This window comes from Cnephaeus nilssonii, assembly GCF_951640355.1.
Source record: "Cnephaeus nilssonii genome assembly, chromosome: 5".
Lineage (NCBI taxonomy): Eukaryota > Metazoa > Chordata > Mammalia > Chiroptera > Vespertilionidae > Cnephaeus > Cnephaeus nilssonii.
The window spans coordinates 72,452,335-72,479,344 of NC_137076.1; the positions used below are offsets into that span (position 1 = coordinate 72,452,335).

General features: G+C 42.4%; 1 protein-coding gene and 1 pseudogene across 2 annotated transcripts in view; both read left to right on the forward strand.

The window, feature by feature from the left end:
- Nucleotides 1–693: 693 nt before the first annotated feature.
- LOC307100723 (DNA-directed RNA polymerases I and III subunit RPAC2-like) lies at nucleotides 694–1,094 on the forward strand (annotated as a pseudogene). The gene has a single exon. The product of its transcript is annotated as a DNA-directed RNA polymerases I and III subunit RPAC2-like (transcript).
- Nucleotides 1,095–21,230: 20,136 nt separating this feature from the next.
- Nucleotides 21,231–27,010, forward strand: part of ADAMTS19 (ADAM metallopeptidase with thrombospondin type 1 motif 19) — a 200,830-nt gene continuing 195,050 nt past the window's right edge. Inside the window, exons 1-2 of the mRNA XM_079770450.1 lie at nucleotides 21,231–21,383; nucleotides 21,965–22,629. Coding sequence (XP_079626576.1) covers nucleotides 21,290–21,383; nucleotides 21,965–22,629 — 759 coding nt within the window. The 5' untranslated portion in view covers nucleotides 21,231–21,289. The remainder of the gene's footprint in view (nucleotides 21,384–21,964; nucleotides 22,630–27,010) is intronic.

A 27,010-nucleotide genomic window follows, 5' to 3' on the forward strand; every position in this document is an offset into this window, starting at 1 on the left:
AGAGCTGTACCTGGGAGCGAGCTCCAATACTTGTTAGTCCCCCCCCCCCCTCACCCCCCCCCCCCCCCAGCTAGAAGAGGGACACATCCCACAAGTTCATAGAGGCTGCTAAGATTGAGGCTTACTCAGAACGTCAGAGAATGCCCTTTGCCCTCTGCTTCCCACCAAAACAACGGAGTACAGTGGGGATTGCTGCAGGAGGCAGCTCCGCCCCCTGGGCCCTGGGCGTGGGGAAGCACTCTCTGGCGAACTGGCCCACACCCAAACTCGGAGAGTCACGGTAGAAATATGAAGCCTCTGGGACATGGAAGGTAACCATAGCAACACCAAACTTTAAACCCAGCCTGAATATTTGACTAGATTAACACCCCCCTCCCTCCCCACCCCCTCACACAGACACTAAGGTTGTAGAAGCGAAAAAGGTATGCTCATCTATAAGGTAAACTTGCTTCAGAATCTTACCTGTCTGACTTGTAACAGCCATGATAAGGCGTTTGAAAAGTGAAGGATAAATACAGTCTGAAGTTGGAAAGTAATCACCAGAACCAGCCTCAGATATAACCCACATGCTGGAGCTGACAGGGAATGTAAAATAGCTATTCAGCCTTCCTGCTCCTCTCGCACGTTTCACGATACAAGGCAGAGCGTACCTTCCTCCAGCTCCACCTGAATACCCCGGGAGCCGTCCCCGCGATGGAGGAGGACCACGAGCTGGAGGCAAAAATGTCTGGATGGAGGACCTCAGTGGCTGAAGGCGAGAGGACGACAGCTGTGGAAATGGTCCAGGCAGCTGGCACAGGCAGACACGGTGGACACTTGTTTTGCCCGCGGAGGACCAGACCCTAGGAGCTCCTCTTCCTTGCGTGATCATGAAGAACCCGGAGGTGGGATTTCGTGGTTACACTACAACCCACCCTTCAGAGAGTAAAATTAGTTTACGGAGTCAGACTCGGGGTGCTCTTCCAGCTGTCGAGCCATTTCAGAGAGGCCTGAATGGGCTCATGAATGTCTGCCCGCGTGTGCTCGACAAGTTTGAGGCCAGCGTAAAGGAACACAAGGACCAAAAAGCAAGCAGAAATGAATCCACATTCTAGTCCCTGTGCACGATAGAGGGAGGAACATCCTCCGGGATATTCTCTTCCTGATCTTGCAAAACACAGAAATGGAAGTTTATGATCACGACATGATCTGCCCTTCAGAAAGGTGTGTTTCCAGCTAGCAACTCATTACAGCTGTGGGAATCCCTGCAAGAACCTTTTTTATTTTTCTAAGAAAGTCCCTCTTTAAACTAAAAAATAAAATAAATAAATAAATGAATAAATAAAACTACTAATACTGTAAAACCTCAATATAATGGACTAATTCAGGCGAGGGGGTGTCTGCTAAAGCCAAAAGTCCGTTCTATAATAAAGTAGGTTTTCTGAATGCATGTGTTAAAAAATTGGCAAATTAGTGAGTGTATCTGTTTTTACTTATGCAGACACAATTGTGTAATTAAAATTAAGTATGCATGAAAAGTTTAATTTCACAGAAAAGTTTTCTATGTGTATTACTGTAATTTTAATTATACTGAATGGGTGCATCCACCAGTCACTGTGAGTAAACAAATGCACACGGCATGTGAGAACATGGGAGTTAAAACTGCTGCAGAAAGTCATGCCAACAGATCCAATTACCCAGAGTAATGCGGATTTATACTATAGTTGTAGATATGTAATGTTTTTTATGTTGGCAAAATTACTATAGTTTTTTCCCCAACATATGGCCTATTCGCTAAAATCTGTTAAAAATAACAGTGAATTAATAACAAAAAAATAACTTGTTAATTTAATTATAAGCAAATCATGGTTAAAAGCATTTTAAAATTCACAGTGTGTTAATTTTCACTTATGATATATGGATCAGAAATTTTGTCCATTAAATCTGAAGTCCGATAAGTCGAGATCCACAAAAGTGAGGCTTTATTGTAATATGTTAAAGGATCTAATAGAAAAGTTAGACAACATGCAAGAACAGATGGGTAATTTTAGCATAGAGCAGGAAACTATAGGAAAGAATCAAATCATAATGAAATACTAAAAATAAAAAAACACAGTAACAGCAATGATGACATTTCTATATACTTAATTTTCAGAGCTCTGAAAACAAAACATAGTTGTTATTTAGCTCCTTATTTTATACTTCTACTACTACAAGAACTCAGACTGATTTGACCTATTAAGTGTTTTAAACTTACCAGTATTTCTTTTGGATTTTTTGAGTAATAAAATGAATAAAAACAAGCAAATCCAATGGAAAGCTATTTTACTGACTCAACTATGTTTAAGTATGTGTGTGTATGTCACTGTATCTGTAAACCGATTTTATCAAATTTAATAAAAACAGCTGCATTCTGCATAAAGTCATTCATTTTCGAGGGATTGATTCAGGTGTAAAGATGGAAAAGGGCTTTGTGTCTGAAAGAATGCTACTTATTTTAGAAATTTCTGCATATCAGACAAGCATGCAATCTTTCAGGCAGCAACAATTTTTTATTTCAACTTAGACTAAACTTCCCAGGGAATTCCATTAAATTGAATTGTTCTGGGGAAACACAACACTGTGTATGATGTAAAACAGCCCCTGGCAATTTACTAAATTGCTTTTTCATTAAGCTGTATTTTTAAAAGTAAAAATGATCAGTTTAAGCATTTCTCCGTAGCATAATGCACCTAAGACAAGATCAAGAAAATCTTGACTGACAATCCAATTAGTGTTCTGTTGAACAGTGCTATTTAAAAAAAATAATAACCATCCAAATTCTGCCCACATGTACTGCTGTTAATAGTACTATTTATTATTTGTTGAGTGCTGACAGTGAGCAGACACAGCCCCTGCCCTAGGGGCTTATAATAGAACCTAGACAGCCAAGGAAAGAAATCGGAATAAAGTATGCCAGTAGGTGTGAGGCTTTGGAGCTTACGTCCGCCTATAAATTTCTCTTCCTTTCCTCTTCGTTTGTCTTGTGAAACACTGTATATAAAGTCAGTCTATTACTGTAGTCTTTTTTTCAGATTTCTTGTAGTTTACATTAAACAAGTCACATGTTACTAGTAATTTGTAATATGTAAATAATCTATGTCATGTAAGTGGAGGATATTTAACATATTAAATATCATTATGATGGAGAGTGCTGTAAGTCCATGAAAGCTTTTCACAGAGAATTTGAGATTAAATCCATAGATATTTGTAATCAAATAAAAATATTTTAATCACTAAAATGATCCTTTCTCATTTTCAGAGAAGGGGGCTATTTTAGTTGGATAACAAAAAGAAGGAAAGAAGGAAGACCTGTTAACTCCACGCTATTTATTCACAGCTATTTGAAGTCATTGCTTTTCCTAACAGTTTTCTGTATTGTAGTTGAATTTTTATAAGTGAATTTTGTTCTAAAACAAGGTTTCCTTAAGAAATTAAAAAAAAGCTTTTGAAACAATCTCTAATATATATATGTAAGCAAATATTTTAGTTAAGCATATAAATATAGTATAGAATTACACATTGAACATTTAGAAATCATGAGTTAGTGTGATGTAAATTTTCTGTTTAGATCAACAGAAATACATTGTTGCCTTCATAGAAGAGAACAACACTCTTTTCACTAAGCATTCTAAAACAAAAATCAAGATCTAGCACATACACGTATGCTTCTGAGATGAAAAACCAGTTTATAATCTACCTTGAGTTTTTATAAGAGTTTATTTATCCTGAGATAACATTTGAAAGACTTTCCAGAAACAGGAAGACATAAGTTTCTGGTTCTAATTTAAATAGTCATATGATATGTGACCTTAATGTAGTAAGAGGTATTCCAGCCAGGGCAGTTTCTCCTATGGATCAAGTGTATTTTTGTTAAATTGTAAAAATTTAAAACAAATGTCTCCCAAGCTGAAAAAAAAACCTCAAGGGCATCATCAGTCATAGGTTTAAAACACATGCCCAAATAATTAACAGCTAAATCATAGTAGAAAAAATAAGAGCTTTTCCTGAACAATTTGTGGCATTATTTAAAGTCTTCTCTTAGAAGGCAATTGTTCTAGAATGACTGATTTTCTCTGTGTACTTTTGCTCAATAAACATTAATGAGTCAATTATGTAAAAGTAGAAATAAAGCAACACAGAGGAGCATTGAACACTTTGAATGGCAATGCTTTTTCTTTAAAAACTCTTTAGTAGATTTTTCAAAAGTTACAGGGAACTAAGTGACACAATAGAAAACATTCTGAAAAGTTTTTCTCTGTGTAGCTCTCTCTATTACACCTAACATACATTCACATTCCTTTGATATATTTCAATAGTTCATTGTATACTTGGCCATCTCTTTCTGTATATTCATACACATGTATACAGCCACTGTATATCAGAGGAAATACTATTCCTGTACATTATGACTTACATTTAAAAAATTATAAAATATAGAATACACTTTTTTTTGCATATCAGTAGAAAAAGTTCAATGCTTTTGAAAAGCAATTGAGAAAATTCCACAGTAAGGTGTGCTCTAAATTATTCAGTCATTTGCTTAATGACGGACATTGAGGCTTTCTTGCACTTTAACTGCCACTAGAAATAGTGGTGCCGTAAACATCGTAAACATCGTTGGACGATAGCCTTAGGTGCGTTGGCTTCTCTCTCTTCGAGATAGATCTCTTCAAGTGGGATTGACAGATCCATAGCATGTGTTGTTTCAGTGTTGCTGAAGATGTCCAGTTTCATTTCCAAAGAAGGCTTAGCACACTCAGGAACAAGGTTAAGACTGTTTCCCCCTCTCATACTTCACCTGCACTGAAACTTAACACTCTTTATTTTGAGGGGTATAAAAAAAAAAAGTCCAAACAGGATCTTTTTTTGTAATAATCTGCATTATTCTCCCTGGTGGTGAAGTTGAGCATCTTTTTCATATTGCTTCTCATTTGAATTTCCTCTTCTCTCAATGACTTATTCTATCCATTATCCATTTTTCTTTTTGACTGTTGGTCTTCTTTTAACGTTAATTTATGAGCACCCTTTTTATATTAAGGATATTAATCCTTTGTCCTGTGTGTGTGTTTTTTTACTTTTTAGATATATATTTTATAATACAAACAATTTTAAAGAGATGAAGTCAAATCTCTTTTTCTTTATGACTATTAGCCTTTCTATATTATTTCAAAAGGCTTTCTTAACCAAAGATTATTCAAATATTTTCTTATGATGTAATGATATTTTTGCTGCTGGCATATTAGTGGTGGTAGAGGCCCAGTTAATTTTAGCGAGGGAAGTAGCCACCAATGCTTTTTAGTTACCCTCTCACTGATTAATGATGAGTGGGTGGAACCAGAGGCTGGCTGATGTTGGCAGAGAGGGCTGGTTTGTATAATCCAGGCATGATCCCCTCTTTCACAGAGGGGGCTTTGGAGGAGTAATCACATGGGACACAAATGTCTTCCACTCTGGGAGGTTCCTGAACTTCAACTTCAAGAAGTTTATCCACATACTTCTTAGACAGGCTTCTTTTTCACCAGTCCTTTCATCCACCTTCTTCCTAGGTTCTCACCACCTTGGCAAACCCTTAACCACCTTCCATTAATCAGTAGAGAAACTTACTTCATGCCATGCCTCTTTTCAGGGGCGCACAAGAACGATGCGCTGCTTGCAATTTAGCATGCTGTTCTTCAGGACGGCTCCTTTGCAGCTGTCCACTTGCGGTTGGTGCCAACAAACTGCACAGAGAAACGTGTGAACCAGGGCTGAATCTATTCCTCTGTAATCGTCAGCTGCTCTTAGAAAACTTCCCATGAAACCATAGATAAGGTTTGTGGGAGGAACTTCAGTGAAATTAGAGTAAGCATGCTCATATTTTGACAGAACTGTTTAAGGGGGCTTTAAGGACCCGCATAGATGCTATCCTGTTGATGCAAGTTCTATTTGATGAGAATGTTTCTGGACAAGTGTAGCTAGAATCCCTTCTCTCTCTCATCCTCCCTTGTTCCTTCCTTCCATCCTATCTTTTTCCTTTCCTCCATCTATTAGTAAATATTTACGAAACAATGATCACATGCCATGTATCAGTCCAGGATCTGGGGGAAGAGTGGTGAACAGGCCAGTGCCTTCCTTCACGGTGGTGACATCCTGATAGAGTAGAATAGCACTTGATTTATGATGGGCAGCTCAGTTTACATGGCCATCTCCTATTCCACAGTCAGGTATTCAGTCTCAGGCATGGCCTAGTTGACAGGCAAGAGCTTTTGTAAAGGGAATTATTTACAGAAGAGGGCCTGGCAATGCTCCAGAATTTTTCAGGTCTCCATTTTGCTTTTCTAATCGCTACTGCTCCGCACAGGGATGGGATAGTACACACTTGCCCGATGCCCCGCTTAATCCCCTGGCCTATAGGGTAGAGAGGCAGAGCTATTTGCACCCCAACAAGGCCAAATGGGGATACTTTGGTTACTCTGAACCATGCTCAACATATGTCATCCTTTAGATCAACTGGTAAGTGTGTTGGAAAGGCTCACTCATATGAGGTGTATGTTTTCTCCTAAACTCAAAGAACCAGCAAAATGTTTAGCATATTAGTAGGGGTGCACGGTACAGCAAACTATTTCTTGACTTTGAGAGAGAGATCCTGACTTGCCCCCAAATCACTAGACTACTAGAAACTTTACTAAGTTGGTAGACCCTTAATCTCCCATTCTTTAATATATGTAATATATATATATGCTTTTCCTCAAGACTGGCTACATCATGCCCTCTGTTCTATTAGCATCATTATTAATTCATGTAGACAAGCATTATATCCTTGAGGGATCAGAAACTTTAATATCCCTGTTGGCTAAATTATGGAAAACATCAGAGAGTAGATATTATCCAGGAGGAAGCTATACTTTGATCTTTTTCAGGTAAAAACAAATTGTTTCCATTGATTTACATTTATAGGAATAAAGGAAAAACTTTTTACCAAACAGCTGCCTATTAATTTTCAGAGGCTATATTTATTTGTCCAAGCAAAAAATTATATCTAGAATAGCAGCTAAAATAGGTTAAATATACAACACTGTTTTATTATTTTCCAAGGCTCATCTGTTATCTGCAGGTAAGTGATTTCAATAGGAATTTTAAAAAGTCACCATCTTTGCATCTTCTAAGTCTTTGATGAGGCACTAATTTCTGAGGTTTCACAGTAATTCAGAATTACTTTGATATATAATTTTGGTTCAGAAGGCGAGTTGTAGTGGTTTCCATTTGGTATCTTATTGCAGTAGACATTGCCATATGTGTCAGGAAATCCATGTGGGAGATCAGCCGATTCTCAGTATTTCTATTTCTGCCCAAAGAAGAAAGGAGCCTGTGTCCTAAAGTATAAGGAACATCTATCTCAACTGTGACATAAGTGAGAAATGTACTTCTATTGTGTTGTAGCTATTATATGTTTTTGAGTATATTTGTTCCCATAGTCTTTTAAACACAGTGTGGATTCAGGATTTCACTACACCGTTCATGAGCATACTCAAATCAAAATTCACTTGTGACTTTCGGAAGCCCCACTCTAACATGCATATTTCAATGGATGTTGGGTCCTCAACTCTATTTCTCAGAGTTAGTGGCCAACAGTAAGACTCAAAAGATCTGGGCAAATTCTATTCCCCAAAGCCAAACCATCTTAGTAAATACTAGTAGTTATAGGTCCTTTTCTGGCAGGAAAGAAGACTGGCTTATAGCCGATGTGATCAGGTCTTCTCGGGGGTGTCCAAGCTTTTCTTCCTTCCAGGGACTGGGGACTATGCCAGGTCAAGGAATTTGAGAAGTAGCATCTGGGGGATAGTTTATGGTAACTCTTCTTTAGCTGGGGAATCCTGGGTACATATACTCTGAATACCTAAAAGTGAAGCATCAGGGAACATTGCATAGTCATCTCAAGTCTTTCCTTAAATAGGTTTATTGAGATGCAATTTACATACAAGGGATTGCATCTTTGTTAGGTATACAATTTGAATGAGTTTTGAAAAATACAGTTAGGTAACCAGTATCATAATCATGACATAGAACATTTTCATCACCTAAGAAGGCTCTTTCATACCGCTTTGCCTTCTGTGCCCACAGGCCAGCTCCTGGCACTGATCTTTCCATCACTTTGTTTTTACCTTTTCTAGACTTTTATATAAATAGAAGCATTATTTATTTAGAATAATGCTTTTGAGGTTCATCCATATTGTTGCATGTATCAGTAGTTTGTTTCCTTGTATTGTTGAGTGAAATTCCACTACAAAGATATAGTAAAATTTGTTTATCCATTCACCAGTTGATGGACCTTTGAGTTGTTTCCAGTTTGGAACTATCCTAACTTATAAAAGAGTAATATGCAAATTAACATCACTCTGCCACAACCACCAGCCATGCCCACCAGCCAATCAGGAGTGAGTATGCAAATTAACCCCAACCAAGATGGCTGCAGCCATGGAGCGAGCAGGATGGAGGCTTGGGTTTCCCTGGCGATGGAGGAAGCCAAGCTTTCCACACACCCTGGTGGGCCCAGGCCTCCACTCAAGGGTACAAAGTTTCAATTATAGAAGATAAATAAATTCCAACAGAAATGGCGGCAGCCACGGAGTTACAGAGAGCAGGAAGCTAGGGTTGACCCCGGCGATGGAGGAAGCCGAGTTTCTGCAGCCCTGGCCTGCCTTGGTCTCCACTCAAGGCTACAAAGTTTCAATTATAGAAGATAAATAAATTCCAACAGAAATGGCTGCTGCCATGGAGCGAGCAGGAGGCTTGGCTCCACTCCAGGCTACAAAATTTTAATTATAGAAGATAAATAAACCCCAGATACCAGGGTCTCTGCTTGGGTCGCTGGGGGGCGTGGCCAGCCTGAAAACCACCACAGGCCCCTCATCCAGGCCGCCTCACGCCCCAAGGGAGCCCCCACCCTGATCCGGGACACCCTTCTGGGCAAACCAGTTGGCCCCCACCCATGCACCAGGCCTCTATCCTATCTAATAAAAGAGTAATATGCAGACTGACCATCACTCTAACACACAAGATGGCTTGTATGTTGATCTTTGACCTCGGAGGTGTCCAAGCTTTTCTTCCTTCAAGGGACTGGGGACTATGCCAGGTCAAGGAATTTGAGAAGTAGCATCTGGGGGATAGATGCTCCAACACACCCCATGTGGTCAAAGATCGTGCCCCCATGTGGATACAAGATGGCCACCACAAGATGGCCAGCAGGAGAGGGAAGTTGATAGGGACCAGGCCTGCAAGGGAGGGCAGTTGTGGGCGATCAAGCCTGCAGGGGAGGGCAGTTAGGGGTGATCAGGCCAGCAGAGGAGGGAAGTTGGGGGTGACCAGGCCTGCAGGGAAGGGCAGTTGTGGGGGACCCACGCCTGCACGGGAGAGCAGTTGGGGGGGACCTGGCCTGTAGGGGAGGGCAGTTAGGGGTGACCAGGCCTGCAGGGGAGGGCAGTTAGGGGTGACTGGGCCTGCAGGGGAGGGCAGTTAGGGGCAAACAGGCTGGCAGGGGAGCAGTTAGGCATCAATCAGGCTGGCAGGGGAGTGGTTAGGGTGTGATCAGGCTGGCAGGCAGAAGCGGTTAGGGGCAATCAGGAAGCAGGCAGGCGAGAAGTTGGGAGCCAGCAGTCCTGGATTGTGAGAGGGATGTCTGACTGCCCGTTTAGGCCCGATCCTGGTGGGCAGTCAGACATCCCCCAATGGGTCCCAGATTGGAGAGGGTGCAGGCTAGGCTGAGGGACACCGCCCCCCATGCACGAATTTTGTGCACCGGGCCTCTAGTTACTAATAAAGCTGATGTGAAAATTCCAGCAGTACTTGGTATATACATGTTTCTATTTCTCTTGGTAAAAATATCTAGAAAATGGGTTGCTGGGTTGTATGATTAAGAAACATAAGAAGCTGTCATCCCCTCCCCACAAAGTTGCTGTCTTTTGCATTCACATTGGCAATGTATGAGAGTTCCAGTTGTTCCACATCCTAGCAAACATTTGGTATTGTAGATATTTTAAATTTTCTCCATTCTTTTAAAATATGTTTTTATTGATTTTAGAAAGACAGAAAGGGAGAGGGATAGAGAAGTAGAAACATCAATGTGAGAGAAACATCCATCAGGTGCCTCCTGCATGCCTCCTACTGGGGATTGAGCCCACAACCCGGGCATGTGCCCTGACCCAGAATGTAACTGGGGACCTCTTGGTTCATGGGTCGACGCTCAACCACTGAACCACACTAGCCAGGCAAAATTTTCTCCATTCTAATGGGTGTGTGGCATTATCTACCTGTGGTTTTAATTTGCAGTTAATGTTTATTTAGTTACTAATGATGTTGGCTATTCATATATAAAAATATAACCCTTTATCTTATCTCACCTTATCTACCAGAATTAGGCCAAAATGGATCAGAGACCTAAATGGAAGACAAAATCTCTTAAAACTTCTAGAAAAGCATTTGATATTGGGTTATGCAAAAACTTCTTAGATAGCAAACCAAAAGGACAAACCATACAGGACAAATTAATAAATTAGATTTAAATTAATAAATTAGACAAAATAAAAAATGTTTGCTCTTCAAAGAACATTGTTTAATAAACAAAAAGGCAAGCCACAGACTAGGATAAAATCTAGTTATATATATATATATATATATATATATATATATATATATATATATATATATATATAAAATCTGTTAAAGGATTCTCCTGGTTTGTATATATTTTGATAAGAAATTTGCTGTTATTATTATCTTTGTTTCTCTACATAATGCATATTTTTCCCTCTGCCTGCTTTTAACATTTTCTATTTCTCTTTGGTTTTTAGTCATTTAATTAAGATATACATTGGCAACATTTTCATTAGGTATGCTCTGCTTGCATGTATACTAGAATGTCATAGTTTTTATCAAAATTGGACAATGTTCAGACATATTTCTTCAAATGGTCTCCCTTCCTCTTCCATTTAATCTCTCCTCTAGGACTCCGTTTACTCATATGTTGGATCATTCATTATTATCCCACAGCTCACCAACATTCAAGTCGTTTCTTGTTTGTGTTTTTTTTTTTTCTCTTTCTCTGTACTTCACTTGACATAGTTTCTGTTGCTATGTCTTCAAATTCACTAATCTTTTTCTACTGAAGTGTCTAATCTGATTTCAATCCCACCTGGTGTGTATTTCATTTGAAATATTGTGCTTTTTATGTCTAGAATTTCCAATTGGGCCCTTTTTAAATCCCTCCTCATCAGGTTCATCTTTTCCTCCATCATCGTGTAAAGCAGCATATCTGCAATAGCTGTTTTCGTGGTTTTGTTGGGTCATTCTGTTTCTTCTGTCAGGTCTGGATCATTTTCACCAATTGACTTTTCCCTTTTTGTTAAGGGTAATATTTTTCTGCTTTGTGCATGCCTGGGATTTTTTATCAGATGCCAGATAATGAGAATTTTACATCCTTGCTGCCTATTATTATTATTCCTTTAAATACAATGGGTTTTGTTCTGATAGGCAATTAAGTTACTTGGAATCAAATGAATCATTTTATGGCTTGCTTTTAGGCTTTGTTGGAATGGGTTCAAATCAGTTTTAATTATATGTCTAATTTAGCCCCACCAGGCAGATAATTTTCTAAGAGTACTATCAAATGCAACTTGCATTGTGAGGTCCTTCCATTGTACCTGGGGTAAACACATGGCACTTAAAGTATTGGTTGGCCTAATGCTTTCTGTCTTTCCCCCCAGACTGTAGGTAGTTTTTTCACATGCTGCACCAATGAAGACACAGACAATTACCTCAGAGTTTCCTCCCCTCCCCTCCTCTCCCTCCCCTCCCCTCCCCTCCCCTCCCCTCCCCTCCCCTCCCCTCTCTCTCTCCTGTAGTTTTAAGAGTATGTCCACAAATTCTTTGAGTATTCCTCCCATCAAATGGTGGTAGCTTATTGTTTCCTTCTGAGTGTGAATTGGACTGAGTAACCCATGTCTGACCAATAGATTGTGACAGGATATCACTTTTGTGGTTTTTATGAAAATATTGTGTCTTCCTTCTTGGGTGTATTCTCTTGCTCCCTCTTGGGTAGCTGCTCCAAGGGAAGCCAGAACCTTCAGGCACAGTCAAGTTGTCAGTGATTGTAACCTGTGGATCTGGCCAACAGCTCGAAGCCTTATGAGAAATCTGGAGCCTTGAATTACTCAGATACACCCTTCCTGGATTCTTAACACGAACAGACTGTCAGATAATACATGTTTATTGTTTTAAGATACTAACTTTTGAGGTAATTTGTTATTAGCAATAGCTAACTAATACGTATATTGGTACCTTGAAGTAAGTATTACTGTAACAACAAATTAAATTGTGAGCGTGGTTTGGAGCTGGTCAGTGAGCATTGAGGAGAGTATTAGTGAAAGCCTAAAGCACTTAGAAAAAGCTTATTTTAGGTTTTACTTGAAAAAATTTGTACTAAAAAATTTACAGGTATTTCCTATGAATCCTTCATCCAATTTTCACTAATGATAATATCTTATATAAACATAGTATATTACCAAAACCAGGAAATTGACATTGGTACTATATTATTAAGTAAACTACAGACTTTACTTGGATTTTACCAGTTGTATATGTGTTTGTGTGTAGTTCTGTGAAATATTATCATGTATAGATTTGTGTAATCACACTATGATTAAGAGAGAACTGTTTCTTTATAACAAAACTACCTTTTCCATTTACCGCTAGATACCAATCAATACTCCTCCAAAACTTAATCCCTGGAAGCCACTGATACGTTTTCCATCACTATAATTATATTAGGGACCCAGTGCACGAATTTGTGCGCCTTGAAAGGAACTGTGGGCCACAAGGCTGCGGTGGGCAGAGGGGTGGGTCTCGGCCCATCCTTCGTGCCCCCACCTGTCCCCTCCCACTGTGGCCCCTGGTCCCCTGTCTGCTGGCGGCCCGCTCCAGCAACCCCCACTCCCATGTGCTGACAGCGCCAGCCACGCTCGCACCCGCTGATGGCACGGAGTAATTTGGGCTGGCACCAGCAGCAGGTGTAAATGGGGTTGGTGCCAGCAGTGGGTGTGAGCAGCGGCTCCAATGGTGGCAGCGGGTGCGAGCGGGGCCGTCGCCAGCAGTGGGCGCGAGTAGTGGCTGCTGGCCCTGATCATCCCTCAGGAGCAGGGGGAGGTGGAGAAGCCCTGAGGGGCAATCGGGGCCAGCAGCCACAGCTCGCACCTGTTGATGGCGGCGAGCAATTGGGGCCAGTGCCCGGCGCCAGCAGCGGGTGCAAGCAGTGGCTTTGGCGCTAGCCGTGGGTGTGAGTGGGGCCGGCGCTGGCAGCAGGTGCGAGCACCAGGCGGGACCGTGGCACATGGGAGCAAAGAATTTTCAGTAACCACTAGAGGCTCGCCCTGATGCCCACCATGTTCCGTGCTCTGCCGCCTGCTGCTGATGCCTGCCATGTTCCACGCATGCCTCTGATAGTCAGCACACGTCATAGTGACTGGTTGTTCGGCCGTTCAGTCTATTTGCATATTAGGGTTTTATATATATATAGATAATTTCAAGAATGATATGTAAATGGAATCATGGAGCAATGTAATGTTTTTAGATTGACTTTTCGTTTAGCACAATGCCTTTGTGATCTATTCAATAGTACATTTAATGCATGAGAGTTCCAGTTGATTCCAGGTGCTTGACAACACTTGAAATTGTCAGTATTTTGTATTTTATCCATTTTATAGGTATGTAATGGCATTCAATTATTTTAATTCATGTTTATCTACAAATTAATGATGTTTAATATCTTTTCATATTCTTATTGTTTCTGAATATACTTGCTTTTCAAGTTTTTTACTCATTTTCTAGTTGGATTTCTTATTCTCTTAGTCATAAGTTCAAAGATTTTTAAAAAATTCTATATTTAAGTCTTTATCAAATATATTTTCAAGTATCTTCCTGCAGCCTGTGGCCCATTTTTACATTCTCTTTCTCTTTTTCAGAGAAAAAAATTTTAATATTGATGAAGTCCAACCTACCATTTTTTAATGGATTAATAATAATGGTAATTATTATTCTTTTATAGATTCTGATTTTGATGTCATGTCTAAGAACTCTCTCTTTAACCATAAGTCACAAAGACCAAAGATTTTGTTTCACATTTTTTTTCTAGAAGGTTTATGTTTTATACTTTTACATTTTATATTTAGATCTATGATCCATTTTGAGTTAGTTTTTGTATATGAGATTCAAGTTGAGGTTCTTTTTTTGGTCTTTTGATATCCAGTTGTTCCAACCTCATTTGTTGAAATACTATATTTTCTACATTGAATTGCTTTTGAACCTTTGTCAAAAAACAGTTGTGTACTTGTGTGAAAATATTTCTGGACTTTCTATTCTGTTTCACTGATCTATAGAATCCTATAACCTCTTGGTTACTGTAGCTACAGAGTAACCTTAACTTTACTCTGCTAGTCCTTGAACTTTATTCTTCTTTGTCAATTTTTAGTTCCTTTCTGTTTATATATATATTTAAAAATTAGTTTGTTGCCCTAACCAGTTTGGCTTAGTGGACAGGGTGTCAGCCTCCTGGACTGAAGGGTCCCAGGTTCGATTCTGATCAAGGGCATGTACCTTGGTTTCCGGCTCGATCCCAGTAGGAGGCATGCAGGAGGCAGCTGATTGATGTTTCCCACTCTCTATCCCTCTCTCTTTCTTTCTGTAAAATCAATAAAATATATTTTAAAAACCAGTTTGTCTATAGCTATAAAATAATTCTGCTGGGATGTTAATAGAAATTTATATAAACAAAAACATAATTTGGGCAGAATTGTCACCTTTAATAATTTTATTCTTCCAAACTGTAAACCCACTATGTCTTTCTATATATTAAGTCTTTAATTATTATTAATGTTTTGTGGTCTTCAGCAACTAGATCCTATACATGTTTGATAAGACTTACAATAGTTCATATAAATAGTTCATTGTTTTGAACTAATGTAAATAGTATTGAATTTTAACTTTAGTTTCCAATTGTTCATTGCTAGTATATAGAAATATGATAGATTTTTGGTGTTGACCTTGTGTCCTGTGATCTTGAGATCTAAGAATTTTTATTACTCTAATAATTTTTTAAATCTTACCCCAAGGTTATGTTTAGAGAGAGGAATCGAGAGAGAGAGGTTAAGAGAGAGAGAGAGAGAGAGAGAGAGAGAGAGAGAGAGAGAAACTTTGATGTGAGAGAGAAACATTGATCAGTTGCCTCCCATACACATCTGAACAGGGGATTGAACTTGTAACCTAGGTATATGCCCTAACCAGGAATGGAACCCACAACTTTTGGGGTATGGGATGAAGCTTCAATCAAGTGCACCACCTGGCCAGGGCATCTAAGAATTCTTTGGGGGCATTTATTTTGAGGATTTTCTACATAGACAGGCATGTTGTTGGCAAATAGGGAGTTTATTTTTTATTTCCAATTTATATTACTTTCATTTGTTTTATTGCTTTATTGCACTGGTTAGGATTTTCAATACTATGTTGAATAGGAGTGGCAAGAGTGGAAGTCTATGCCTCGATCTCAATTTTTAGAGGAATAGCTTCCAGTCCTTCACACTTACTAGCTATAGCTTAAAAAATAGATATTCTTCACCCAGTTGAACAATTTCATTTTTACTCCTATTACAGTTTGCTGAAAGTTTAATCATGAATGGATGTTGAATTTTGTTTAATGCTTTTTCTGCATCAATTGGTACACTCATGTGTATTTTTCTTTAGCCTATTGTTATGAATTACATGGATTGATTTTGGAATATTGAACTAGCCTTGCATTCCTTAAATAAATCTCACTGGTCATATTACATTATTCTTTTTATATATTGCTGGATTCGATTTACTATTATTTTGTTGATTTTGCATCTATATTCATGAGAGACATTGGTCTGTATTTTCCCTTTTTGTTCTGGCTTTGTCTGGTTTTGGTATGAGAATATTGCCAGTCTCAGAGAATGAGTCATGAACTATGGTCTTCTATTTTTGGGAAAGATTATGTAGAATTGGTGTTACTTTAAAAACAAATGTTCAGTAGAATGAACCATTGAAACCATTGGAACTAGATATTTCTTTTTTGAAAGTTTTTTTTTTTAACTACAAGTTTAATTTCTTTGCTACCTTAGAAAAGTTTTTAGTCGAAGCCATATGATTTTTTTTTTTTTTTTTTTTTTTTTGGTAAGGCTACAGGTGAGCGTTTATAGGAAAGTGAGGTAAACATTATTGGAAACTAAAGGAAGGGGAATCCTTGTTATATAGTGGTAATAAGTTCACTAACACTGTTGTCTGCAGTAGAACATGGACCTAGTGAACTGGTTCATCAAGCTCAGGACATTTCCAAAAAAATTTTGTAGGTCCCACCTGGTTTCTTTCTGCTTATAGAACATGTGAAAGGAGAGAAGATAAACTAAAGAAAGACTGTTAATAAAAAGCAGCCAGGACTGGATGACTTCAAAATTGTTTAGCCTCCTTTTCTGGAAAATAATGCTAAAATTAAGAACAAATACAGGGCACTTTTAGGAAAGCATGGTCTAATGATGAAGCCAAAGATGTGATTGTAATATCCCTTGTTAAGAAATCATAAAGATCACATGTGGTCATTCAGAGTATCTTTCAGTCAGAATAAAAGCCCTCTAAAGTGTTTAAGTGTGTATCTCCTAGATCCTTTCAATCCAACATTAGGGCTTCTAAGAAGTATAAGAGCACTGCTTCTCAGCAGTCTCATCAAATAGTCAAGAAAGAGAAGTCTCATATTCCAGAAATTTGAGGGTGTGGCTTTTGTCTGAACTCCATAAAGATTCACAGAAGGCTCACAAAGTTTGGAAAACGGAATTACATATGCAAAACTATTTCTGGACAGAAAGCGGCAGATACTCTAAAATAATATGGTCAATGGACTTAGTGATTTGCTTCAGATGAATAGAATTTGGTAGAAGTGATGGTATATCCTTTTCAAGATTAGGTTAAAAGAAGACCATAGCTTACTAGTATAGTTTGGGTGCACTCTATTGGATCACGTGTTCTGAGGGAACACATATAATGAGCAGCCCTAAGGAGAGATCCATGTGACTGGTTCCCTGTCTATCTCCAGTTAAGTCTTCAGAAACTGTAGACCTGGCTAAGAGTTTGAGTGTAATCTTATGAGAGAACCTGAGCCATAAATATCCAGCTTAGTTACTCCTAGATTCCTGATCCCCAGAAACCATTTGAGAAAATAAGTGTTTGTTGTTTTTAACTGCTAAGTTGGTTATGCGGCAAGACATAAATACGACACTCTCTATGTAGCTCACTCATCTCTGGTACTTTGCCCGATAAATTCTAGTCATCTTGTTCTGTCTTCTCAAATCTGCTGGTCTTTAGCGCTGTTTAGACTTTTGCTCCTTGTGCTGAAGCCTGGACATCGCCTTCAGGTAGTTAACTGGGGAAATTTTAGTGATATCCTATTTGCTTTCTTTCTCTAATAGATCATAGTCCTAGGCTGCCTGTTGTCCAATGTCTGAAAACCATTTTTTTTTTTTTTTTTTTTTTTACATTTTGTCTGTTTTTCTAATTGCTGAAGGTGAGAGTTAGTCTGGTTCCTGCTACTCTGTTACTCTACAATGGCCAGAACTAGCTTAAGTCTTTTTTTAAAAAAAAATCCTCACCTGAGGATTATTTATTTAGAGATGAAGGCGGGGGGGGGGTGGGGGGGGGGGAGAGAGAGAGAGAGAGAGAGAGAGAGAGAGAGATATCAATTGGCTGCCTCCGTGAGAGCCCTTATGTGGGAATCAAACCAACAGCCCAGGCCTGTGCCTTGACCGGGAACCGAACCCACAACCTTGCACACATATGTCACAGTCCTGCCCTTATTCCTCTGTCTCACCATATGTAATTTACTCAATTCCAAATCAGGCTAGCTCTTTCTGTCACTTACATGCCTATGTGAAATGTACTCACATCCACTTGAACCAAGGCTCTTGTTTGCACATCTAAGTCTCTTCTAATTAGAGCACAGAAACTTCCTACAAGTCATTGCTCTCCAGAAAAATCATACTGATGCTCCAACCAACTGAGCTACTGGCCAGGGCAGAGCTCGCTTAAGTCTTGATGTCCATTTACACGTGAGTGCTATTGGGAGTTGGTATCCTCACGTAACTCAGTGAAAGGGTTCTTTGTATTTCATAAGATCTTATGGTTTCTTGGATGGGAAATTTGTTAAGATTAGTTTAAGGCAGTGAGAGGCTTCAGGCCCATGAGTGAAGAGAATGAGGAAGGGCTGAAGGCATCAAAGCCACTTTTCTATATAGAAAAGCATGGGTTATAAAATGCAACATGTGAGCACCTTGTGTATAAGAACAGTTGGTTCCACTTACTCTGAGGCTTGGTCACTTACCTCCACTCCACAAAAGCATTGCTTGGGTGATGCTAGCTACCATCTGGTGACATATGTATTGACCTGTCTTAAGCAGCATATTTTTCCCAGCTGTTCTTTTCTTCCCTCTAAGATTGGTATTGCACACATATGTCACAGTCCTGCCCTTTTCCCTCTGTCTCACCATATGCAATTTACTCAATTCCAAATCAGGCTAGCTCTTTCTTTCACTTACATGCATATGTGAAATTTACTCAAATCCACTTTAACCAAGGCTCTTGTTTGCACATCTAAGTCTCTTCTAATTAGAGCACAGAAACTTCCTACAAGTCATTGCTCTCCTAGGCTTGTTCTCTCTGTAAACCAGAAAAATCATACTGATAGTCGAAGATCACCAACCGAGCTAATGTAATTTTGGGTTAAAATTGGAATTGAAATAAAATACTATACAGACAGCAATTTCTATCATCTTCTAAAGCATCTTAGAGAATTTCTACACCTATTTGGTGTAAATCGCTGGATTAGGCAGGGTGATAAAAAAAATTAAAAGCAATCATTCCTACCTTCAAAATTGATCGTATAGTAGGAGAAATATGTAAACAAGTCATTGCAAACCAAATTATTTATAAAAGCCTTTGAAAATATACCAGTAACTTATAACAGTATTTCAAATGGGAGAGAGAGAAGAGCTTGCTGGGAATTAGGCAGACCTTTCTGGATTATGTTAGTAGTGGGGGAAAGAGCAGAGATGGGAACTCACATAGGCAACCTGTGCGTTTGAGTTGTATATTTAATTTAATCATATAACTCATCTTGTTTTAAGGAATCACAAATGTATTCCAATGAATGCATACAATTTAATATGCATTCCTACAATTTTACTCTTATATTTTTGTTGTCATTGTTAAAATTATATGAGAAAAATTTAAGACATACCCTATGGAGGTGTTTCATTGAAACTAGCCTTCTGTCTTAATGACTTGCTGTGTTTATTAAAAATAAACTGCCTCTGATCTCTTGCCTAGTTTAAAATCTGTATAACTGAGTCCCATAAAAAGAAGTGTGTAGGTTCCTAAGTAACTCAGATATTTCTTGAGTGTCAGGATACCCACACCCACACCCACACATTTTAGATCTTTAGCAAGACAAGGTTTGGAGACAAAACACTCCTTACAAACACACCTAGAGGGTCTTTGTGTTTGTTTTTAAACTCCGGACCACTCAAACAAAGTATTCTAGGACCCTGCTTATTCAAACAATGGCTTTCCTTTGAAATAAGATCGTCTGCCTCCCTGAAAGGCATAGTGGTCACCTTTGACACAAGGAACAGAAGGTAAAACAACAAAGGATATGAAAAACCAACCTCAGTGCCGGCATTTTAAAAAAAAACCTCACCGATTTGCATTAACTCTTATATGTAGGTGCCTGGCCTAGTCCAGAGGGTGCAAATGGCAGGTTAGATCAATCACCCTTGAGTCTGACTTGAAAGGTTTGATGTGGACAAGAAAGGAAGTGTGGAAAGGGGGTAGGCACCACGAAGAGCTTCAACAAAGGAGGCAATATTTAAGGTTGAATTTCCCCCAAAAGACAGACATAGCAGAAATATATTTAATGTACATAAAAAAGGCAAAATCATCTCACTTGGCCTGAGACCTTTAGAGTACAATATTCAATATTGGTCCTCTTAATCTTACCCTCATTGAGAGAGAGAGAGAGAGAGAGAGAGAGAGAGAAATTGATAGCACTGATTAATGGGAAGCCGGAAAGATAAGGAAGGATAATGGGCTCTGAAATGTCAGGGTGTCTGGATGTCTCCTGTCCTGGGAATCTTTGAAGCACACGCCATGACGAATTACATTATCTCCAGACTTAGAAAATTCCTAGAGACAAAGATGGGAGGAAAAAATCAAAGGTCTTTGGTAAATGGGGCCCAGCTTTGTGCTTTAAGTTTGCACTAAGTTTTGCTTTGTGTGATGTGCGGTGGGGAATTCGATCCAAGGAGGAGCCTGAGTCAGGAGGTGGGGTGGGGAGAGGGAGGCACTTGTACCTGCTCACACCTCCACTAGGGGTGGGTGAGCGGGTGCGGTGTGAGGATGCAAATCGGGCGCCTGGAGTAGCCAATCAGGAGGCAGGTGAGGAAATTTGGGTCCCCACCCCACCCCAACTGGGCGTGGGAGCACGTGTGCGGTGCTCAGGGACCTTTGTCCGGCAAAGTCACGCTTGGCGGGCAACCCTGGTCCCTTTTTCTTGTGGGATCGGTTTGAAACTTTCCTCCTCTAACACCCCACCTTGCACGCCGAGCCTCCCCCTCATTCTCCCACAAACCCTCTCCCGCGCCGCCGCGGGTGAGAGCCTGCAGGACTCCGGTCTCCAGGCGGACGGGGCGTGTGCGGACCCTGGCACCCCAGGTGGCTGGGACTGCGGCCCCCGCCCCCGGCAGTTCGGCGCGGCTCGGACACCACGGCTCTTCAGCCCGCGCAGGGCAGTCCTCCCTCCGTCTCCAGGCGGCCCTGACCGCCTGGCGCCCGCCGGCTCTCTGCTGATTGCGGGTCGGTCCGGTGGGGCTCCGGAAACTCCTGCAACGTCCAGAACACAGAAAATAGACTCATCACCTAATTCGCCAGGGAGCGGGGGAGCTGCGGGCTGTGGCGCTGCCGGCCCCCGCTCCTCCCCCCACCCCACCCCCGCCTGGGCTCGGGCAGCCTCTCGGAGTCACACGGCACCCCCCTCCGCTCCCCCCCCCCCCCCCCCCCGTCAGACAAAGGGCCTGGGCAAACTCGCCGCCCGGCCTTCTAGCGCTCCGGGGAGGCGGCGGCGCCCGCGGTGGATCGCGCAGGGAGGCGCGCGCGGGGCCGGGAGCCGCGGCCGCTGGAGCGCGGGATGGGGCAGAGTCGCGAGATGCGCCTGGCTCGCCTCTGCTGCTGCTGCTGCCTCCTGTACCAGCTGGGGGTCCTGTCGAATGGGATCGTTTCAGGTAAGTCCCGGCGTGACCTGCGGAAGCCGCTTTCCAAGGTCCCCCCCGCGGAGCGCGGAGCGCGGAGCGCGCGGGTCGGCGGGGCCGGCGCAGCGCGGGCGCGGGGAGCAGAGCTCGGTGGGCGTCTAGGAAAGGCGCGTGCGGGTGCGGAGCACGGGGACACGCTCCGGAGCCAGCCCCGCTCTCCAGGCCTTTTGAGCACCATCCCGATAGGGTTCGTTTTCCGCTGTGAGAGGAGTGGCGCTCGGGAAGGGACGCTTACAGCACCTGGTGGAACACTGGGGCGTCCATAAACGGAGAGCTCTGCTCTGGCACGTACTTGAGAACATTGTTTTAATTGTGCTGCTGTCTTTGCACCTTTCCACAACCAAGGGCTGTCACCAGACCCGACTGCCCCATCCCCTCTCCCTTCCCCCCGCCCGATAATAGTACTTTTATTTTGAAAACGCCGGGGTCTGTAATCTGATCGCCAGGCTGCAGGGCTCGCCGGAGTTTCGGGGGCTGGACGGGTGGTCTGCCGCGGCGGTGCGCCGGGCACGCTGTGCACTTTCAGCCCGCACTTCTGTCTGCCCCGCCCGCAGGGCTGCCGCTCGCCGCGGACCGCGAGGAGTGGGAGGTCGTGTTCCCTGCACTCTGGCGGCGGGAGCCGGTGGACGCCACGGGGGGCAGCGGGGGCAGCGCCGACCCGGGCTGGGTGCGCGGCGGAGGCGGAGGCGGAGGCGCAGGCGCCTGGACGCCGGCGGCCGGCAGCTCCCGCGAGGTGCGCTCTGTGGCTCCGGCGCCCCCCGAGGAGCCGGCGGAGGGCCCGTCCGAGCCCGGGCCCCGGCCCTCGCCACCCCCCGGGGGCGAGGAGGACGAAGAGCTCGAGTCCCAGGAGCTGCCGCGGGGACCCGGCGGGGCTGCCGCTCTGTCCCCAGGCGCCCCGGCCTCGTGGCAGCAGCCGCCGCCACCCCCGCTGCCGCCCCCGTCCCCGCCCCCGGCCCCGCAGGCCGACCCGGAAGGCGAAGAGGTGCTGCTGCGGATCCCGGCCTTCTCCCGGGACCTCTACCTGCTGCTCCGGAGGGACGGCCGCTTCCTGGCGCCGCGCTTCGCGGTGGAACAGCGGCCGAGCCCCGGCCCGGGTCCCACGCGGGCAGAAGCCGCCCCGCGCCCTCCCGCGCCGCCCGACGTCGCCTGTTTCTACACCGGCGCGGTGCTGCGGCACCCCGGCTCCCTGGCCTCGTTCAGCACCTGCGGAGGTGGCCTGGTAAGCCCCGTCCTTCGCCGCTCCCCCTCCCCCCGCCCCCGCCCTCCTCCCTCTCCCCCTCGCAGACCAGCTGATTCACACGCACCTCACTCACCCCTCCCCAGGGCTGCCCCGACTTCCCCCAGTCCCAGCCACCACCGCCCAGAGTCCACACGGCTTACCTCCCGGCATCGCCAGGGCAGCCCGTGGACCTGCGGGCTCCTTGGGTGGGTGAGCAGCCTGCTCCTTGCCGAGGATACCCACTCCCGTAGGAAACTGCCTCCTTGTAACTCTGTCCCTGCTCTCACTCCCTCTCTTCTCCAAAACAAGCCCACCACGTGGTGTCTTTCAGGAGACTGGAAGACAACCAATCTGCTCGCTGCTGAGTCTCCTCCGTGCCCCCCCCCCCCCACCTCCCAGTTACCTTAGAGTGGTTTGCACGCCCTCCCGCAAAGCCGTCAGAACAGCTCTCTAAGTTACATTCTGACAACTGCCCGTGATGTACGCACACCCGCCACCAGGGTGGACCGCTGTTCACGGGCCCGTGAAGGACAGGAGGGGAGCAGGACCAACCTGCAAGACTGGGAGCCGTTGACTAACGGAGGACCTTGTAATCTAGTCAGTAGTCAAAGGGCTATGGTTCTATGGTGTAGCACTAGCTTTTCTTAGGTTAACATTTTATCTGGCGGTCGTTCCTTTTCTTCTTTCCACTCCCCGGGGAAAGGAGCAAGCGGGAGACAGCCTTGGTCTAAGAGGCCTGGTGGAGCTGGAGCGTGAAAGCCATTTGCTCTCTGTCTGAAAAATAGAGATCATCATTCGTTCCCCCCACCTCCCCCTCTCCGTCTTGACGAAGGGTTTGGGATAATTGCTACCTCCTGTAAGTTGGCCTTCACTTTGTGGTAAGGTATACATAAAGTTACCATTGTAACCATTTTTAGGTGTCCGCTTCAGTGGCGTTTGGTACACTCACATGGTTGTACAGCCTTCATGACCATGGCCTTTACTGTTGGTTTAAAGCAAAACCCACAAAGTAATTGAAAATGCACAAGTGATTTGTGGCTTCATTTTGTTGTTCCCAGTGAGCCATTGATGAAACCCACAAGGACTCATCTGAAAGCAACCTGTCTATTTGGAGAAAAATCTAACAGTAATTATTTAATCTTTCTCAAGGTACTTAGTATTTCTGGATCTCATTGCCCCTATGTTTAGCAGGAAATATCAGCACAATCAAAGCTACCCAAAGCCACGGAATGGAAAAAGATGGTTAAAAATTCAAACAGAATGAAACTGGATTTTTTTTTACCTATGCCCTCCTAAGGTCCCATAGTCAAAAGATGTAAATTACTGGACAGGGCTATATTTTACTAGAGGCTCATAATGATGAATATTCAAATGTGAACATTTTTAGCCATGAGTAAAAAAAACCCCCCAAAAAACTAGCATGGAAAAAAATCACATGGAAAGCTTTTTAAAATGTTTTTTTGTGGAACTGATGTTTGAACACCTCACTGGGGGGAACTTTTTGTGGGGATTTCATTGTCCACTCGTGTTCGGCCTGGGATTAAATAATTACATATAGAAAGGTCTTGGTGTGATGGGAGGGAAAGGGGATAAAGCATTTCACTGTGTTGAAATGTGGGCTTTTGGTCAGATTTTCCAAATGAGCTATGCCTTCTCTCCATACTGAAGGGAGCAAAGTTAGAATTATGAGTAGGTTTTTCATAGGCTGAATAGGAGTTTGACATACCTCCCTGTTCATCATGTTGGACGTATACTCACTTTTTTCCTGTTAGCCACATATGTATATGTTCTGAACTGGGAAGCCTTTGTTATTGGGGCAAACTGACATTGCCAGCAATACAGTATAGCAGTCAGACTTGGAGTAAAAAGGTAGGCAAATAGCCAAGAAGGGTGGGTTTGTTACTCCAGGCTCTACCATGCCAACCCTTTCCCTTATGAGGTGGGTAATGCGAGGGGGAGCATAATGTGTTATCTGAGCCCTAATATTGGCTCGTTTCCCGATGATCAACAAGTCCCCGACCTCTCTGGAATTCAGTTTTCATAAGTAAAATGAGACAATTGGATGATTTCATAAATAATTGGATGATAGAATTAAAATTCAACTGGATGTTCAATGTATTCTCAGTCTTGTCTTGGGGGGTGCACAGATTAGTAGAGGGACATCATATACAAGTAGATATGACCTAGATCATCATGAGACAGTGACATACTGACGTGGTGAATAAAAAATTATGCCTGAGGTCAAGTCCCCTTTGGGGAGTGAGTTGGGAGAAGGCTTCCCAGCGTTGAATTGGGTTTTTAAGCATGGGAGGCTTCCTCCTGGCAGAAAAGAGCCGAAGAGTGTTTCAGATAGAGGGGAGGGACGGAGGGAGATGTGGAGGGGCACAGTGTATGGAGGGAATGGAAAATGGTCTCCCAGGACTAGGCCCGAAGGTGCCATAAGGGGAAAGGCCCTGAAAAGCTGGTGAGATCAGACCTCAGAAGCCTTGTGTGCTGGAGGCCAGGCTTCTCTGGCTCATGTTGGTTAGCACTGGACTACATTTGTGCTCCTTCCTATTTCCAGAATTCTGTGATCCCGGAATTCTAACTTGAGGAATCATGATGCTGTCTTTCTATGAGGTTGAATGATTTGTTAATGTAACTGCCTTTAGATGGCAACAGGTTTTTCTTCTCAGTTAGCAAAGATTTCTGATTGTCAGTGGCACGTAAAAGATCACTAAGTATACCTTCCCTTCCCTCTCTGAACTCCTCTACACCTTTGGGTTGTTGCAGATCATCATCTGTCCAGTATTGCAAAGTGGTGAACATTTAGGAGATGGGTCATTCATTCTCCAGATACCAGTCTAGCTGGTGCTGGGAAGGGAAAAGTGCTAGAATGAAGTTGGGTTCAGGGCCAGGTGCTGCCTTTTCAAAGTACTTAATCTTTCTGGGTCTCATTTTCCCCATTTATAAAATGTATAAATTGTATTTTATCCCTAGCTATTAGTAGAGGGACATCATACTATTTCCGTTTCTCCGTATTCATCTCTAATATTGAATAATAATTATAAAGTGTTCTTACTATTTCCGTTTCTCCGTATTCATCTCTAATATTGAATAATAATCTGATTTGAGCCATATATTTGATCTAAGGGGCACACAAATATAATACTAAAGCAATTAAACATTTATTGAATAACGCCTTTGAACAAGGTATTGTGCAGATACACAGAATACAAAAAGGAGATGAAGAAGCCTTGGTAGGTTACAAGGAGCTCACAGCAGCCTGGCCCACCAGTCACAAATGTCAGCAGAAAAATAGAACAGGTTGAGATATGTCCAAATGCAGGGATGCCCCAAGTGCTATGATGGTACTATATTGTCCATCTCTCTTTATTTCCACAACATTGTAAGATATCTAATTTTTAGTGGATACGCAATAACAATCACTAAATAAAATAGAACACATGCAACACTTTATTATGTTTTAAATAAATAATCTCTATTAAAATACAAAAAAGCAACAAATAAAATTCCATTAAAAATTGCAACAATTATAGTTCCTCAAAGTTAACTCAATACTTATACACACACACACCTCTCTAAGCACTGGGCCATGGTATACTAATCAGGACATACCTTGCCTATGGATCTCTTTATATGGACTGCTGAAATGACTATCAGTTATATTTAGATTATTTTTCCAGGATGATAAAGAGCGAATCCTAAAACTTTACTTAAATTTAGAGTTTTACACAGTAGTCATTTTGATGAGCTCTGAATCAAAATGCAGCTTTGTATATATTATTATTTTTTTAAGTTTTGCAATTTACTCCCTTACTTGAAATAAAGTATTTGATGCCATGGCAAATGTTGAATAACTTAAATATTTGGAGGTACCTGTTTTGGAAAAGGTACTTTATCAAGTACTAGCACGAAAGCAGGCGGGGAGGGTGTCGGGGCAGGGATGGGGAAAGGAAGTGCACAACTAGATCTGAGTTAGAAGCGGAATCAGCATCCACATGGAAACAGTAAGATTGCAGACTAACCTCACACATCTACCTTCTTTGTTTGATCCAAATCTTAGGAATGACAGAAAATCTATTCTAAATAAATCTAAAGCAGTATTCTAAGAGAATGCCATCAGTGCATCAAACATTTTGAATCTCTCTTGAAAGACTGAAACAGTTTGGGTTGGATTAATGGAAAACATATATAGATGTTAGAAAACATCTGTGAGTGGTGGGAGCTGTGCCAGAGGAGCTGTTGCACATGCAGTGGGCAGAGGGGGCCCTAGGACAACTCCCTGACTTTCTCTGATTTCCAGTTATGCCAACAAGTGGAGGCCAAATGCGTGTCCCTGGGCACGAGCACAAAGAATAGAGACAGAGCTTTCCCAGGC